This window comes from Dermacentor variabilis, chromosome 3, assembly GCF_050947875.1.
Source record: "Dermacentor variabilis isolate Ectoservices chromosome 3, ASM5094787v1, whole genome shotgun sequence".
Lineage (NCBI taxonomy): Eukaryota > Metazoa > Arthropoda > Arachnida > Ixodida > Ixodidae > Dermacentor > Dermacentor variabilis.
The window spans coordinates 19,864,396-19,883,803 of NC_134570.1; the positions used below are offsets into that span (position 1 = coordinate 19,864,396).

General features: G+C 46.3%; 1 protein-coding gene across 1 annotated transcript in view; it reads left to right on the forward strand.

Moving 5' to 3' along the window:
- The first annotated feature begins 2,436 nt into the window (after positions 1–2,436).
- Positions 2,437–19,408, forward strand: part of LOC142575237 (46 kDa FK506-binding nuclear protein-like) — a 30,910-nt gene continuing 13,938 nt past the window's right edge. The window contains exons 1-6 of the mRNA XM_075684404.1: positions 2,437–2,636; positions 2,867–2,956; positions 7,548–7,829; positions 9,170–9,328; positions 9,747–9,862; positions 16,911–16,991. Of these exons, the coding sequence (XP_075540519.1) occupies positions 2,627–2,636; positions 2,867–2,956; positions 7,548–7,829; positions 9,170–9,328; positions 9,747–9,862; positions 16,911–16,991 (738 nt within the window). The 5' untranslated portion in view covers positions 2,437–2,626. The remainder of the gene's footprint in view (positions 2,637–2,866; positions 2,957–7,547; positions 7,830–9,169; positions 9,329–9,746; positions 9,863–16,910; positions 16,992–19,408) is intronic.

Below are 19,408 nucleotides of genomic sequence, written 5' to 3' on the forward strand. Positions count from 1 at the left end.
ACCTGCAATAAGCAGATAAGCAGTAACCTTGTTTTGTTTTCGTTTTCCTTTCGCGATGGCTAAAGTTCATCGTGTAACACCTATCACAACAAGCCGCGCCGTAAGAGACGGCACTATCACAACTGCGCCACGGGCATCACAACATGACACAGCCAATTTTACGGCCGCTATCAGTCGCGCTCTTCCAACGCAGCTACAGTCCATGCAAAGTGCACACAAGCATTAGTAGCGACGTCTTCTTGCTTTCATAAATTGTTTAACGATAGTTTCTCGCCACCACCATTTATCTAAAGCGCGCCTCTGTCCCTAATACTACCAATTTCCAACTTTCGAGATTGACAACTTGTGCAGAAGAAACGAACGGAGAGTGGCTGACTATAACGAGTGATAATTTCATAAACAAAATGCAAGTAAAAAAAAAAAATCTTTCATCCCCGCACAGAACTAAGAATACACGAGATAAGTGTATCAGTACAAGTGGTTTAACGGTGGCAGATGTTTACGAACAAGGCCACAGATTAAACGGCGAGAATCGAATGCATAGATAACCATTAAAAAAAGAAGCACATCTCGCAGTCGACGACACTGTCTTTGTGCCGATTTTCACTTGGCGTGAACGGCTGCGAACGCCATGCGGAAAATTTCAGCAGTCTAGGACAGGCAGCGGACGTTGACTAATACTGCCCAGCACACACGAGCTACGCGACTGCAAACTTTCCTATCGCGCGTACAGCATCGAAAGTATCGGGACCACGATGTGATCGGGACTCAAGACGTCTAGTCTACCTTAATAAACCATATTGACTCCGCCGCGGAAAGTGAAAGTCGAAAGAAAAGAATAAAAAGAAAGGCAAACAGACGGTACTGGATCACTCTTCGAACAAGTTGCTTTGACGGGCCGTGGGAATGGATGCGGAATGCAGGTGTCGCTTCCACACGGCTGACCCCGTTTCGGTGGCCAAATACCGCGACCACGGCGGACGATACTCGAGCACGGGAACCACTGTCAACTCCACATCGCGTAACCTACAAGGATTCGTCATCAGCGCTGACACGACAATACCTAGGACACATTTGCCAAACACCGTCCCGACACACTGCCACAAAGTTTCTAACGTCCTGCGACTGCTAATCTCAACGCCAAATGGAGGTTCGTCAGTTGGGTGTACACGATGCATACAACACACATAATGCAGCAAGCGCGTTCGCGGCTCAACGCCGACTGAATGTAAGCAGCAAGTTTTCACTAACGTTCGCTCTGTCGAATGCAACGGCAAAACAACTAAGTGGGCGTTGATACGCTCCCTAATGAGTTAGGCCCAAGTCGTCAATGACCGCAGCCTAAACTGACGCACACGTAAGTGATGATCAATATAATCTGCGACCCACAATATGATTAATCGCGTGTGGTATCAATACGAAACGAACGTCCACTAGCAGCATGCTCGTGCTCTACTTTGCAGCACGTCGGGTCAAAGCTTGGCAAAACATTGTCGTTGGGCAATACGTCTGGACCGATGTTACTAAACTGCCGCGAGCTGAACGTAAATTTGATTTTCAGCAACATTTGCAAGTAATAAAGTAGCTCAGAAAAACCTCATGTCATTTAACGCTGAAATGCACGTTTGACACCGGTTGTTGTTAAAGAAGAAGACAAAGCTTGTAAATTTGCTGATGCTCAATAAAATCGCAGCCACAGCTGCTCCAGCACGGCTACTCACCGGTGAGTAACCAGGAGCGATGAAAAGAGTTGGGTCTGCTACAACATGCTCTTAACCGTCGCACAACACATGCCAGGTCGTTGGCTTCACCGGTATATTAAAGCACAAGTGACAATCACACGTCACACAGAAACTTGCCAAAGACTCCGTGTTCGTACGCCATTATACTAAACAAAATGGCGCTGAGCTGAGCTGTGCAACAAGCCCAACTGTCGTAAAAGCGTTTCTCAGGGACAAATAGCGCGTAGACAAGCGGCAAAAACACAATAATAGTATGTTTTTAAGTAACACAACTTTTACAAGTGTTATTTATGAAGAGACATTGATGCAATATTGTTAATTGTTTCTTAAAAAAACAAAAGAATGGAGGTTAGCTTTATTGACTATAAGTGGTACCACTACATGTCTCGTTCGTGCTACAAACTTAAATGCAAGTAAGGATCGCTTATGCTCTTAACGCCATCTTGCAGTAGCATCGACGAATATATTGGAATACATTTATTTCAAAGTAATTCATATATTCTTTGTATTTCCTCTACACCAATATTTTATGCTTTTTTATACAATTGCGGCTGCGCCAGCAGTTAATTTTGTTCAATTTTGTTGACAGTTTGATGGCACAGAGATATAATTTTATTGGCCACAGGCTGCGCGCAAATCGCTTGCGGGATTCACCACAGTTCTCCTCTAAACGGCCTAGTTGTTTCTACTTTAAATGTCACGCTTTCTGGCGGCTACACGAGTGCTGCGGTTGCCGGTTCCCGCGTGCGTGTGTGTGCGCGGCATGGTGTGCGCTTTGTAGTTTTTGCTGCGCTTGCTTGAGGCAGCAAAAGCCAGCTACGACCTAAACACGCGGAGAGGTCTATTTCTTTCTTCTGAGTGCTTAGTTCGGAATTAACGTCAAAATGTTTTGGGGTGAGTAGCCGCCTCGTTTCACTGCATTGGCGAAATTGCACCAGCTACTACGACTATGATTCGCACTGTTGCCGATTCCTGCGAGGCAGCTGAGTGCCGTGTTGAAAGCAGTTCATTTGTGTTGAACACAATGAGAAGGAAGTTTTGAGAGGAGCGTCATTTAAATGGTCAAGCTGTCCCTTGACCTGCAATTGATAGCTCGAATGAACACTTTGTGTACTCTTTTGCAGGCGTCACTCTTGAAAGCGGGAAGCGCTATTCCCAGGTGGTCGATATGTCGTACCACCTTTCCATGGCTGCGCTGGAGCCGAAACCGGGAGGTAAGTGGCAGGCACCCGTCGTTACAGAGCGAAGACTCGGCATCGCCGAAGATCGCGCATGCGTCTAGGACTCCGAGTGCATAATTCGCAGTGATTTGTAATAAAATGTGCAAAGTAGTTCTAGGGATCACGAAGTTACACGGTAGTTGTAAGGTACGCGATAGCTGACAGCTCTCGCGAACCGAAATCACAGTGCACGCTTTCTACATTTCTGGTCACTATCGCTGCAATCGTGCGCACAATTGATCCGGAGAACAAAAAGCCATACCGCGGAAACTACAATAATTTGCAAGGGCCTATTGTAAACCGTAGTAAATATAACATGCTGAACACTCCATAATTGACGAAAATGCCATTAAATTATTTGACATCCATGCTCAATAAAATCGCCGCTGAAATTTGGTTTCTGCACGTGCAGGAGCAAACAGATCCTCATCCCGGAGTCTTGCGTTGTGTGATAAGCTCAAGAGTTGTGTAGGTAACACAAAGCAAAGAACAAGGAGGGACAAGAAAAGGAACGCTGCATTTAATATTACATATTGTTAGCTTTTTTATCTTGCAAAACAATGGTGAGACCTGAAACTGAGATTATGAGATCATCTGTCATTTCTCTATCGGCTACCTTCAATGGTTAGGCGGCGCAGCGATCGGCTCCACCGTCAGCGCCACCGGGTCAGTTCCGCGAAACACCGATGCGGCTACTGCAACGGAGGCATCCTTTTGCGGCGCTCGTTTGAAACGTGCTGGTCATTTAAATTGCGGTTTTAAGGCAATCTAAAACATAGAGGCTCATTTTGGACCACCGATGCTTGAGAAATGACGTCAAATTTACGACTACATTGTATATTGTGCCAAAGAAGTAAACTGCACGGACATTGCAGCGAGGTGCTTAAATTAAATTATGGGGTTTTAGGTGCCAGAACCACGATCTGATTATGAGGCGCGCTGTAGTGGGTGACTCCGGAATAATTTGGACCACCTGGGGTTCTCTAACGTGGACCTAAATCTAAGTACACGGGTGTGTTCACATTTCGCCCCCATTGAAATTCGGCGCCGTGGGCAGGATTTGATACCGCGAACACATACTTAGCAGCCCAACACCATAGCCACTAAGCAACCACCGCAGGTTGCGAAGTGTTTGTTACAACAAAGCAAGCATGCTAAGTCGAACTCAAAGTAAGTTAACAAATCATTATTTTATGCCACTTAAGTGAACAAATACGACCGTGGACATTTTTTAACTGTCATTTGTAGCACAATTGTAGAGGTTTTGGCAAAATGGCAGGTAATGCTTTTTTCTCCATTGACAAAGTGCTTCGAGCACATTCTAGTATTGTCGTTCGGGCTCGAATGTGAGAGGGCTTTACCACTGAAGCATAATAGAGAGTAATCAGCTGAGACTAAACAATGTGGAGACTGAATAAATATACGCTAGCGTGCACGAGAGAAATGCTAATTTTCGAATACTCGACATGTACTGCGGTGTACTCCAACCTTGCTTCTGTTGTTTTAAGCTTGAGAAAACATCATCACAAATGAGCCTGGTTCCAGCAGTCGCGTCTTGATTTTGGCGTAGGAACAAGTACAATGCGTACAAAGCTCCAGCGCGGAGCGCTAACGAAGGCAGGTTTGACAAGTAACAACCACTGCGCGTTTGTCTTGGAGCAATACGACCTAAACAACTCTAATTTACAACAGCAGGAATCAGTTCACGCGTTTTTATGCAGTTGACGCTTTGTTATGTTTTTTTACATATGCTGCTGCTGGTTCTTTTTTTGTTTGTTTGCTTTGTATTTACGTCTCAGTACGTTTAACAGAAATTCGCAAGACTGACACGAACTGCGACGATCCACTTAAACACATGATGCGATTTTCATCGCATCATGTGAAACGGGAGCTGCCAGGTTGCTACCCCCGGTTTTGAAGGGAAGTGGTACAATTTGATGCCAACATCCCCTTCGCAGTTCTGACAATCCTTAACGTCCTAACGCAGCAGTACCTGCGCTTGTTCTTTTTGTTCAGACTTCTCACGGAGGAGCTGCCAAGAGGTCCTGGTAAATCCATTGGAAAATAGGAAAAGCAGGCTTTCAGGCGGGCCTGAGCACACCATGAACAATGGTGAAATGACGGTGAGGCCTACATGCGGGTGCTCACTGCCACTGCTAGGTGGCGCGACATGTACAGGCAAACATCATTGCAGGGTGCCCATTCTATGTGCCTACCATCCATTGAGGACATCAAACCCTCTCAGTGTTGGTTCTTTTTCTTCTTTTTTTTTTCCGAAGGGGATACACTGCCAGTGCCTTCTTTTTTTCCTCAAATATCAAATTAACACAACACTTTATTTTAGGTTATTCAGAAAAGAAAAAATACCCTGATAATGGCAAATGCACTTTCAGTATAGTCCTCACTAGAGACTGGAGAACGTCAGTGGCAAGGTGGGGCAGAAACACGGAACGCTACAGGTACATCAGTGAAAGAGAAAGGGTTAAAATGAAGAAGCAAACTTGTTTGGCCTTATAAACATTCTGTTATAGAAACAGTCCTGCTGGTCTTGGAGCACTGAATCTGCTGACAGAATCTATTGGGCCATTTGATTTTCCCTGCACTTTGCAACTCCCCGCAAGCTCAGTACCAGTTCTTGCTCATGCGGAGCCCACACGGTACCTCCTGCACAGACACTGCATTACCCCATCTTGCACAAAGCTTGCAGTGAGCGAAATGAGTGGCGACATGCTGGTACTATCACCATATACGAGGCCTGTTAGAAAAGTATCCGACCTTTGGCCGAAGAAAAAAAACTGGCATAACTGGAGCGTTGGAAACCTAATCACCCTCATAGTAGTCTCCTTGGGACTCCACACACGTCTCTCAGCGATGCTGCCATTTTTGGAAGCATTCCCAGAAGGCTTCTTGATTTTGGGAAACAGCCAGAAGTCGCAGGGGGCCATATCAGGAGAGTAAGGAGCCTGTTGAACTACAGGAGTCTGGTTTTTTCGCCAAAAAGTCTGAATCATGTGCGAGTAATGTGCAGGAGCATTGTCATGATGGATGTGCCAATTTCCTGTTGACCACAACTCTAGTCTCTTGCGCCGCACATCTTCACATAGGCAACGGAGGACAACCCTGTAGTACTCTCTGGTGATTGTTTGGCTCTGTGGTGCATACTCATGGTGTACCACACCGTGGGGGTCAAAGAAAGCAGTCGGCATCACTTTGACGTTGCTGCACACTTGGCGGGCCTTGTTTGGTCTTGGTGACGTGGAATTCTTCCACTGTGACGACTGGGGTTTGGTTTCTGGGTCGTACCCTTCACCCAAGACTCGTCACCCGTGGTTATGGTGTTCATGAAGTCAGGATCACTGTTTGTGGAATCCAGCATGTCCTGTGAGACTTCAACACGAAGTTGCTTTTGCTCCACCGTGAGCAGCTTTGGAACGAATTTCGCCGCAACTCTCTTCATGGCTAAATCTTCGGTCATAATGGAATGTGCGAAAAAACTGCTGACGCTCACCTCTTCCGCAATTTCTCGGAAAGTCACACGACGGTCCCGCATCACCACAGCGTTCACTTCGGCAATGACTTGGTCATTTCGGCATGTTGATGGCCGACTGGAGTGTGGCTTGCTCTCCACCGACGTGCGCCCGTCTTTAAACCAGTTGTACCAGTCCTTAATCTGTGTGCTGCTCATAGCATCGTCACCGAAAGCTGTCTGAATCTTCCGAATGGTCTCCACTTGGCTGTCGCCAAGTTTCTGGCAAAATGTGATGCATTAGCGCTGCTCCAGTTGCTCCGCCATTTTCCTTGCAATAAAAAACCGACGAGAGCACTGCCACTACCACACTCAAACGCTGCGTCCCAGCTACTGACGCTATCGGCAGGCGGGAAAAAATTCGCGCATCCGCACGAAGGTTCAAGGTCAGCCGATGCAAGCATGCTTGTTTCATATCCATCAGCTGTTCGTAAAAAAAAATAATAAGGTCAGATACTTTTCTGACAGACCTTGTATTACTGGTGCCCTGCAATCGTTAGGGGTTTAGTATTACATAGTCATTTTCTCCTTCTAAGAGCAGAATGCAGCTTATGTACTGCAGTTCGTGGTGTGTACCAGCTTTCATAATAGTTTGAAGGTGTGACATGCAGCAGAAAAAAAAAAAGCCACATGATACATCTAGCACTATACTAACTGGCACTGTATCTGCTTTTTGGACGTAAATGTCCGTAGAAGCTTAAATGTCGCATTAGTGCAAATCAACTAAATTCCTGCAACAGCACTTGTTTGGCCGACAAGATTTGACAACACATGATACTGTCATGAAGGAATTAAGTGCGAACATCAGAAAACAGACTGAAGAGACGGTTTTCTTTTCTATTTTGCAACTAGCGTGCAACGCTTTCACAATATTTTCACAAATGCACAGGCATTGGGCTTCAGCGCATTTAGCACCTAGTTGTGCCACTATCACACATCAATCAATCTAATCAATGTTTATGTCCTCATTGTAGAAAAATTGTCAGTGTAATTTGTGTTTGACCTCATTTCTTTTGTTTGTGCGAGAGCATACATTTGAGCTTTGCTATCTCTTTGCAGGAGAGCCCGTCATGGTTATGCTCGAACATGCCAAGGCAGAGTTTCTACTGTGTACACTGGACCAAGCACACGCACGCCAGGTGGCACTGGACCTCAACTTTGTTGAAGGAGAAGAGGTGACCTTTTTTCTCAATGGCAGAGGAACTGTGCATTTGACAGGGTACCTGACCGACGGCCTACAAGATGATGATGTATCTTCTGATGAGGAGGAGGAGGAAGAGGAGGAGGCCTCTTTACCAGATGAGGAGGAGGAAGAAGAGGAAGACAATCAGCTAACCATGGGTGAGCGAGCCAGCTGCTGCCATTGTTTAGTAGCTGTTAGCAGATTGCATGATTGTCTCTTAGAGCTTGGCCTCACTTCCTTTTTCTCTCGCACAAAACAACTTTTGTGCAGTATTAGGTAAACTTTTGCACTTTTTTACTCGCCAAAAGTAATCTGTCACATTACTAGGTAAGCAACCTGCAAGATAAGATTGCTGAACTGCCTGCACTAGTCAAAATAACCGATGTAAGTCGATTGCATTATCATTGCTACCTTGTCTAGTCAGGGAATTTTGTTTGGTGTTCGTCCAAGAGCACAGGAAATAATACTGCATTAGTTTCCTTAAATGTCGCCTGTACCTGCCCCACTCCCCATCTCCCTTTTCTTAAAAGCTTGCATGCAAGTTATTTGAAATAGCCCATACAGTAAAGTACAACTGCTTAATAGACAGATACCACCACAACTTTTGCTGCACTACCACTGCTGCTGTAAGGTTTGTCAGCAGTTCTAGTTCTCAGCAGACTAGGCAACAAGTCTTGTGCAAAGCACTTTGTTATTGTATCGATCAATATTTATAAATATTTTTCTTTCCGTTTTCATTAATTCCTTGAAAACGAGAAGTAATCCTTCTGTACCACCGTTCACATAACAAACAACACCAGTAAAAGATAAATCTGCAGTGCTGTACGTTTAGTTTCAACCTACAGCGTTTATTTGTACCTAAAATGGACAGTGACTCATTATTCTGCCTGCAGAAAGTAGGCATACCTACTACAAGCATAAACAAAATTGATATATCTTTTTTAAAGCACTGTGACGCATGTAATATGGCTGCAATGCCTTTCTTTCTAAAAACAGCTGTGTTGGTAGAAATCACATGTGGATGTAAATGAAAAATCTTAGAAGTAGTTGCTGTGGCTAGCAGTTCTTTTTCCTTTTCTCCTCCATATGAAATGGCTTCTGGCAGCTGAAGTTGGACAGTTGTTTTCCAGCACAACATGGTTTTTTCGTGCACAAGGGGGCATGCAACAAAGTGTTCTTGGACAACACTGTCCCTTGAATCAAACACACTATGGAAGTAGATGAAATATACTTGCAGAGGACACCTAATTATGTGGCACTGGTAAAAAGGACAGATGTGGCTTTGTGGTATCATTAGTGGATCGAATTCCGACCATATCCCTACAGCCCAATTTGTTTTTGTTCCCTTCCATGCATATGCATCCATGTTTGATACACATTATTGTTTATAGTTAGCTGTGATTAATGCTAAAATACATAAGTGTAGAGACTACTCAAAATGCAGGCATACTGGTTTTAGTGACCTTGTTCTTGTTTGTTTCATTCTTTATATGTCCAGCTCGGAAAAGGCCATCTAAGCGCAGCAAGAAGCTCAAACAATCACTCCTACAAGCAGTTAATGGTGAGAGTGAAGACGACGACTCTGACTTTGATGTCAGCAAGGTGGAGGATGCGACAGAGGATGATGATGATGATGAAGAAGAAGACGAAGTTTCAGGTAAAGGCAATGCTGCTCTCCATGACTGAGCAGTAGGTTCATCAAATGTAATCTTTGTGAATAACTTCATTAGCATATTTGAATCATCTTACTCTGTACGCATGTGTTCAACAGTCGCGGGGCCATAACTCCCAAGTCTGTTACAACAGATTCATCAGCGGTTCACAATATAGCCACTTTCTGAATTTGTCGGAAGTTGTCAGGTCCGTTGAAAAACAAAAGTGTTCAATGCTATTTACTGCTTAGGTGTACAGCCAAACTTTAAAGACTCTTGAGTAACATTCTTATTCTTTGTGTGTCATTGGTCGCCACCTTCAATGTGGTATGTAAGCACTGCAGCACACAATGTCTTAGGTTTGGTCACCAATATAATTGGTCTAGCCTTTTTTTATCTAGTGACAATTACATTTTTGCACAGATGAAGAGCCTAAGCCAGCACCAACCTTGCCACACAAGCGCCCTGCCCAGAAGCGGATTCCTGGCAAGCCGATGAGCAACACCTCTCCATTAAAGGAGCAAGGTACAACATCAGCGGTACGTACATCCAGAGCTAAAAAAGCAGGACTTACGGGCTGGGTGTGTGCTGTTGCGTACTCCAGGGTAGCGTATCGTACTGCTGCCGAGTAGTAGCGCCGCCTGCCTATCGAAGCTCAACCGACGTTACTATTGGGTAGCGTGGCGTTGTCGGCGGGCTGCAGGCATCCGGTAGACCATGGCGACCGGGCAAGGACGAGACGATTTCTAGTGCGAAACTTGCACGGTTTATTGAAAGGTTGATGAAAGATGATGAGAAGAGAATGAAGTGTTCAACAGTACATTTCGGAGCCCCTTAAATAGGCTCTCTACAATCGTGGGAGGCATCTTGCTTCCGTCGACGTCACGTGACCGGCACAGAAAGAGGGCCCCTTCTCCTCTGGTTATACTGAGCCTGCTGCAAGGAGGAGCACGTCCCGCCTCCTGGAATTGTAAATGCTTGTCCGTCTCTTTTACGCGTTGCTAGTTCGTGGAAGTTCTCCGGTAGAGTTTGGCCGTTCGAGGAAGGGGTCCCTCTAAAGTCGCACACAGACACACAAAAGAGGCCTGTAAACACTGCGGGGCTTCCGCCAGACCGGCAGACACTCGAAATGGTCATGGCGAATTAGGAAGTCACGCTTCATTCCAACGCATGGTGAGAGAAGGTCGGGTGAAATTCCTTTCTGCCCGATGCGTAGGGGCCAGCAGCTGCTGTGCGAGGGATCGGCATTTCAGTAGCAGAATTCCCCTTAGAGGTGACGTACCCTTAGTTCGTAGCTGGTAGATTCCTGGGAGTTGTCATCAGTCCCCGTGGGGCTCCTGTGACTTTTCTCCGTGGTCCGGTGAAATTGGTCTTGCAAACAGGTCTCATAACTTTTCGTCTCCTGCGTGGGCAAGCAATCATCCCAGAACAGTGCCGGACCCACAACCACAAAGCATCGAGCACAAGGCCACCCTCCTCCAAGACACACCCGGCTTTAAAAAAAAAAAAAAAGAAAACCCGCTACACCTTTCCCATTCCTTACGCGCGTCCTCCCCCCTGAACACTAAAAACAGCCATTTCTTGAAAGCGTTAAGACGTGGTTATTAAAATCAGCTAACAATCGACTACACTTTGGAAAAAAAACGTAAGAACAAACGTAAAAATGCCACAAAAACCCGGATGAGCATGAGGCTTTCGTTACTCTAGGAGCAACGACTCAAACCATCGGCATTGCCGTTAAGCTTGCCCTTCTTGTAGTGAATATCGAAGGTGTACTGTTGAAGAGCCAAGCTCCAGCGCAAAAGACGACCGTTTTTCGTAGACATGGACTGCAGCCATGTGAGGGGACAGTGGTCAGTCTCTATGGTGAACCTTGAACCAGCGATATAGCAAGCTAGCGTCTGTACCGCCCATACTACGCAGGCGCATTCCTTTTTTGATGCACTGTATGCTTCCTCACGAACTGAAAGCTTTCTACTGGCGTACAGTACAGGGTGTTCGTTCTCGTCATCTCTCTTTTGACAGAGCACCGCCCCCATACCCCTGTCACTGGCGTCACACTGAAGAATGAATGGCTTAGAGTAGTCGAGCGCGTTCAACACTGGCTGACTCGTTAATGCTTTCTTCAGCATACTAAAAGCCTTTTCTTTTGCGTCATCCCACTTTATCATTCGGGGTTCTGTTTTTCTGAGAGCATCCGTTGAAGGACTCGCAATCTCGAAATACCGCGGGATATATCTTTGGTAATAACCTTCCAAGCCAAGGAATGATCTGATGTCCCGCTTGGTGCGTGGTTGCGGGAAGTTGTCTATTACGGTCAGTTTAACCTCGGAAGGCCGACGATGACTTTGCCCTATTACATGACCTAAATAAGCTACCTCCGCACGCCCTAATTGGCATTTGGGAGCCTTAACAGTTAAGTTGGCCTCTCGTAGACGACACAGCACGGTTCGCAGGTGTTGCATATGGTCCGCCCATGATGAAGAAAAGATTGCTATTGTACACTTGTGGTGTCCTTCGTTTTTCCGGTACCGCGATTACGTAGTTTGTTTCAGATAATTTCTGAATTATGTCAACCGGTCCTTGCCATTGAACCTCTAGTTTGTTTTTCAACGAGGGTTTCAGGATCATTACCTTTTCCCCAACTTCAAAGCGTCGCGTGCGAGCCGTCCTGTCATAGTAATGCTCAGCATTGCTTTATGCCTGGGCTTACGTTCAATAACTTTCTCCTGCATTCTGCCTCGAGACATTTCAGGCTCTGCTGCTTTCCTGACCGTTTCATTAGCTGGTGTACTTCCCGCATTATCCCCTATAGGGCTGTCCTGTTCGGTATTGGTTGACGAATCCTCCGTCAAACCTGTTTCCTCCACCACTAGACATTCGTACACTGCCTTGGCTGCGAGCTCCCTTGCCTTGGAGCGAATTAGGGCTTGCACTGTTCCCTCACTAAACCCTATTCCCTTGCGTCGTTACAAATCCTCTGATTTGTTAGAAAGCAAATACGGATGCTGCGGCGGGAGATGTGCCGAGACGGCGGCTTCAGTGTCCAGTACTCCAAAAGGGCCTTCGACACAAATCTTGGCCACAGGGAGACAAACACTGGGGGCCTCTACAGCTTGCCTTATCAAAGCAAATTCTCCTGTGAATTGGCCTTTCTCTTTGTACGACGGATGCACTACGTCCATTGCAGCTGCCGAGTCACGAAGCACTCTACACGGTTTGCCGTTTACCACGAGGTCTCGAATGTATGGTTCTAGCAAGTTCAAATTTTCTGCGTTACTACTTAGTGACATCAATACTAGTTTGAGATTTCTGCACCCCACGGAGATATGCCCCGTTTGCTGGCAGTTGTAGCACACTACTGGTTTCTTTGCCTTGAAATTTTTTTCCTTCTGCCTTTCTGCACTCCGCTCAGGTGGTTCCTTCTCTCCCTCGCTGTCCTCGTCACTATTTTTCACCGAATCTGACCTTTCCATTGTTTTATACCGACTCGATTTTGACCATCGCTTTGGCTTGTCGGGTCTCTATTTAGTCACCTCCTTCTTAGGAGCTTCGTTGCCTTCGAACCCACGGCGGGTAACGTACTCCTCAGCGAGATTGGCCGCTCTCATGATAGTGTCTACGCATGGCCTATCCTGAACCCAATGCTTGATGTTTACTGGCAGCCGGCAGTAGAACTGTTCTAAAGCAGCGCACTGAATTGTCTTTTCGGCCTCGCCGAGTGCACTCTCTTCTCTGAGCCATTCCTTCAGGTTTACCTCCAAGGTGTATGCAAAATCTGAGTATGACTCACTTTTGATTTACTCGACTTACCTGAATTTTCGCCTGAATGCTTCCGCCGATAATCTGTACTCTTTAAACAAATTTGCTTTGACTTCAGCGAAGTCCTCTGCTTCTTCTTTCCCCATGCGGGCAATGATATCAGCTACCTCACATTGCAGCAACGTAAGCAAGCGTTGCGGCCACGTGTTTTTTGCGAATTTTGCCTTCTCACACGTGCGCTCCCCTCCTACTGTGTAGGGTGCCATCAAGTCTGTCATTCTGCGCTCGTTTTCACGTGCCTCTGTACTAGGTCTTTCAGTATTTTAAGCTTTCAGGAGCTCAATCTCTAGGTGCTTCATTTCGAGGTCGCACTCTTTTTTGGCGTCACATGCTGCCCGCTCTTCTTTGGCCTCACGTGCTGCCTGCTCGCGCTCTGCTTTTTCCTCTAGGCACTTACACTCTCCCTCTGCAGTGCTCTCTAGGCATTCCTTCAGTTCGTCGTCTGCCTCGATCGCCTCATGATCTCCGGCTTTCTCTTTGACTCGGCACTTTGAAGGCCCAACTCTTTGGCCAAGCTCAACAATTCCGGCTTCCTTAGTACCTTCAAGTTCATAGCTGCCCTTAGTGCTGCTAACTCTTCACTCTATAACAACCTTGGCATACTCAAAATTTCCGTCAACAGTTAAAGAAAAATCACTGCACTGTACTTTCCAAAAATACGTAAAAAGCCAAGTGATATCTTAGTGAAGAAAAGCCGTGCACTCACCGTATGCAGTCATGAATCTAGACACCTTCCTTCCGAACGTTGTCACCAGGGCGAAGAGGCTACGATCTCGTAGTTGTCGTCCAAGTTGGGATCTCCAGGGTTGCGTATCTCTTTTGCTGCCAGTCAGTTTGTTGCGTACTCCAGGGTAGCGTATCGTACTGCTGCCGAGTAGTAGCGACGCCTGCCTATCGAAGCTCGACCGACATTACTATTGGGTAGCGTAGCGTTGTCGGTGGGCTGCAGCCATCCGGTAGACCATGGTGACCGGGCAAGGACGAGACAACTTCTAGTGCGAAATTTGCACGGTTTATTGAAAGGTTGATGAGAGATGATAAGACAATGAAGTGTTCAAAAGTACATTTTGGAGCCCCTTAAATAGGCTCTCTACAATCGTGGGAGGGATCTTGCTTCCGTCGACGTCACGTGACCGGCACAGAAAGAGGGCCCCTTCTCCTCTGGTTATACCGAGTCTGCTGCAAGGAGGAGGGCATCCCGCCTCCTGGAATTGTAGACGCTTGTCCGTCTCTTTTGCACGTTGCTGGTTCGTGGAAGTTCTCCGGTAGAGTTTAGCCATCCGAGGAAGAGGTCCCTCTAAAGTCACACACACAAAAGAGGCCTGTAAACACCGCGGGGCTTCCGCGAGACCAGCAGACACTCGAAATGGTCACGGCGAATTAGGAAGTCACGCTTCATTTTGACGAGGCATGGTGAGAGAAGGTCGGGTGAAATTCCTTTCTGCACGTGGGGCCAGACGCCGACCGTAGCAGTGCTTAGTGGATTGTCAGCAACTCCTTGCTTCGTACGTCTGATACTGAGCTGGTCATTGTTATTGCATATTCTAAATAGAGTGCGTTCTTTGGTTTTTCGTGTGATAGAAGACAGTAACATTTCCCTCTTACCTCTTGTTTACTTCCTAACTCTCTGCCATTGTCATCCGTGGCTAGCTTTGCAAGTTTACAGGTCATGACATTTCATTCACTTGATGTAGCACAATACTTCCCTCCAATCATGTCTGAATTGCATCTTGTGTAGGACCACTTCAGTGGCACCATACAGTACTTTTGAGCCATGATTGAATCATGGCTGCTGCTGTAAATTGAAACCATTGCCATCATTCCAAAATATGTATACTGTCAACAACCGATTTTTCGGACCCTCTAGGGAACGTAAAAACGTCCGAAAATTCAGGCAGTCCGAAAAAATGAATGCATGCAGAAAACGCACTTTTTTTCTTTTCTTCTCGAATCTAGAGGTAAAGGGCGAAGTACCAGGTTTCCGAAACCCTGCCAAAGCATCATTGAAGTGGCTATAAAAAAAACTCATTCAAAAACTCTGTATGCAGCCGACTGCCGGTTTATTATGTACATGTGCATCGTCGGGCAGCCGGTTTTATTGCTGCAGTGGCTTGAAGAACTTGTTGATTGTTGTTTGGACGGCGTTCCAGTTGCATGCGATCATATTCACCTCGATCTGAGCAAGGGTTGTGTCAGCACTGTACACCAATGAAAGAGTCAACAGTGCTCGTGTCAACTCGGCGCTTGTAGGCGGCATTGGCTCCTCATTTTCAACATCGGAGTCTTCTGAGTCCCCCACAACCTGACTTCTTGCTCCATGCCGAACTCCTTGCTCACGTCAGCCTGCGATGGGCCACTCACGACTTGCTTAATAATGGCGGCTTTCTTCTCCATCGTTAACCGACGGTACTGCTTTCCGCGCTTCGATGCCATCGGCGAGGACGACGAAGACGGAGTGGGGGCCATCGAAGGCAAGCGACATCCTCAAGTTGCGAACAGTGGAGTTCGCATACGAGCGTGAAAGCACCTGGGCCTAGCGTCGCAGAGCACACTTGACACAACAGCACAACCACACACCACGCTAGCCAAAACGTGGTCTACGCAAACAAATGAAATGGTGCCGCTCCGGAAACTCCGCCGGAGGCGGAAGCGAAAGTGCGGCGATGAACAGAGCCAGCGTGGCCAGACCAAATCGGTGTGTGACGGCTAGATTTGGCTAGTTGTGGTTCAAAGCAGTGATATGCTTCGGCTGCAAGTCAATTTCTTGCGCAAGGGCGCTGCACGAGGAGCCAAAGGACCTTCCGTCGCGTCAAAAAGTCCGGAAAATTAGACGGCGGGGGGTTCGAGCGTCCGAAACTTCAGATGTCCTTATACGTTGATTCTATGGGGCTCGTGGCAGTGCCGCGAAGACGTCCGAAATATCAGGCATGTCCGAAAATTTGGGCGTCCGAAAATTCAGTCGTTGACTGTATATTTCTTGTAGCCACTGTAAGGAAGTTCTTCTCTTTTACGTAACTGCAATTCATTTTTAAGAAACTTCGGTACTTTGTTTAATGTTGTGTACAGTGACAAAAAACATAGTTTTATTGCATTCCTATGAATTCTAATCTCTTGTACACTATATCATCCGACAGCTTATTTTGCTGCAGATGCAATAAAGTAGTTGGAATATGCCTGTAAGTATTGAAGTCTACAGTAATGTTAATAATATATTGGGTGCTTGCGTTTCTAATCCTTGTTAGTCAAGTTAATATTTTCTTTGACAATATATGTGACGCATGCAAATATGAAGGTGCGAGTTCACTTCACCTGATTTAAGCATAACACTTTCACTATTATAGGTGAGCTTCAAGCATGCAAGAACAGCACAGAAATTCTTAAAAGGCTATTAATATCTTGAATGTCGTGTAGCAGCACAGAAACATCAGAAATTCATCCCTGCCATACACAAAACACACCCTTAGCTGCTAAAAACTTGCAACCTTGAAGCAACAGACATTTGTGCTGCAATTCACACATGGTTCCTGCAGTTTGTTACATGCACCTCATGTACAATTATTATACTGAAGCTGATTTAAAGCCCCTCTTATTCATAGATTCTGTTTGTGACTACCAGTGTACATGCTAAAGTTCTCTGAAAACAAAATGCCTGTACCTTTAATAAGCAATACTGTTAGTGTGGATATGCTGAGTTAAATTTATTATTATAGGTGTCTGAAAAGGTGTGCTCGCAACTATTTTTAACAGCCTTTTATTTGCCTGCAGCCCTCAGCAGATCCTCAAGATGGAGTCCCAAAAAAGAAGCGCAAGAAAATTAAGAAGCAGCGCACTGATGGTGCTACTGTGGTACGTAGAACTGCTGGCCGTGGTGCTGCACCATTTAAAAGAAACAAATTTCATATTGTGTAGCTGGGCTCAAGGCATTGACTTTACCCTACGACTGCACAGAACACATTGTGGCACAGAGGTTAGCACCTCAAGTAGAGTCTCGAATGTGTACAGTTGAAACCATACCACCAGCTTACACTGCCATTTTGGATACGCTATGTTTTGCTGTTTCCTTTCCTTGTATGTTCCGCAACCTGTTTTGCAAACATCAGCCTAATAAACAATGCAGCCTTCAGAGCTTTTCGTTGGATGTGCAGAGTTCAAAAGCCTTTGAACTGTGCTACTGTCCCATGTGTCAGTGGGATGCTACTGCAATGTCATCTTCAGCAAGCCAACAAGGCAACAGTCAGTCGAATCGGTGATGTGAGCAATTCTAAGGTCCTACAACATTTTGTATAGTGTATTTGATGTGAATGAAATATTTAAAGAAGGAAAATTACAATTGCTTACCTTGGAGAAGAAACGCTTCTTTTGGTGCAACAAAGAGTGTGGAGTCCACAATGTGACAAAAATACTGTAGTCAAGTTCGAGGTTGTTGGGAAGCTAAAAGGAACTTATCTCCAGATGTTAAAAAAAAGAATCGAATTAATATTCTTAACTATGATCACATGAACATGAAATGGAACATTATGCAGCAATAAGTACAGTCGAAACCACTTATGATACCGTCAACTTTTGTATTTATGTTTTCTGTGTTGAAATAACCAGCTTACTACAATGCCCCCATGTCGCATTATTGGTTATAACGAAGTCTAGCTGCTGGGTGTCCGTGCCAAAAGGTAATAAAATGCGAAATCCAAAAGAAAAAAATTCGAGCCGCAGCACAAACGGTCTCTGCACGCCCGTTTTCTAGCCTTCTCCGCATCGCCAGCCTCACGCGCCTCTCTCCCGTTGCCCTTCCACACCTGTAAGGTCGCTCTGATTGTTTGTGTTCTTAAGTGTCACGAATCGGCCACGTGCTTTGTGTATAGAGAGGGGGTTCACTTGCCCCCATGTCAGCCGGGCGACAGTTGCTGTGTTATGTGGGGTCACAGGCACCGCGCGGTGTTGGGTGACGCGTCGCGGCAGGCGCCAGGCGGGCGAGTGCCGATTCCGGGAAGTCGGTATTGTGCGCACGGTGTTGGCAGTCCGCCGACGGTCACACGAGTCCACACAGACCAGCCTTGAAAGGGACCGCTGTACAAGGTATTGTGGGTTTGGCCCCCGAGTGCCTGACTAATTGGAGGTGCCGCCGAGGTTAAGAAGGGCTTAGCAACTCTGACCCCGTGCCGCATGCAGTGAGCATGGACCTGATCTTCTACGCGTCCGGAACGCAATCGCTAGCCTTGTTGTTGGGTGCGACTGCCTGTGTGGTGTCGAAGGCCAGCTTACAGTGCACGCTGTAGGAATGCGGGGCACACGTAAAGAGTGCATTCGGACGACGGCGTCTTGGAAACACGCACTCGGAGAACTTTGTCTTGTAGACAATAAGTTTGAAGGACAAGGAGGGCCATCAGTCTCCCACGCGGACAAACTTTGAGTACGGCCGCACTACGTGGTGTCGATGCCCCTGCTTCCGAGACATTTGCGGCCTAGAGACGCCCTTGGGATTTGAGGCGGCCTAGCGATAACTTGTTCGGGCCTGGCGTGTTTTGCTGAGCGCGTCACGAACTACGGAGAAATGAGAGGGCAACGGAGTTTTAGGGAAGAAGGAAAAGAGCTTTGTTTTCCAATATGCTTATTTTTCAGAGTAAGCCCATCCCTGTGGGTTGTGGCTTAACAAACGGTTGACTCTGATTGGCAACTGAACCTGTGGGACGGGCCAACAGCCCTACCGCCTTTTTTTTTTCTTTGTATATTTGGGCTATAAAAATCGGGACGACATGCTGTCCCTCAGACTTGGCTGAAATCAGGATTGCTGATAGATCAGTGAGCCTCCGTACTATGTACGTTAAAACGAGTCTGGGCTCTAACAGTCATTGAGACAGTCGAAGAGTGAGACTTTGTTTCTCAATTGTTCAAATTTGTAATGTATTTGTTTTACCTGCCATGTATATAGATAAGTTTACCTATAAATATTTCTTGTACATCTGATCTCATCGCTTCCTGCCTGCGTTTGATCAACAACTGCCGATCATCGTCCGAGAAGCTTCAAGTTCCAGCGGTGAAGCGAGGACAGAGAACGAACGAAACTTTACTACACCTCTGAACACGAATAGGCTGTGCCCATATCTGTATGCCACATCATCCTCCGAAACGCTAGTGGATGGTGCCAACTGCGCTGACAGCACTGTGCTGCTCCCAGATTGCTCGCTAGCCCCTCATTCTGCACAGTTCTGCCAATAAATTAAGTTACTCGTGCTTGTCTTAGTTGCTTGCATGGAAGTTGTTCCTGG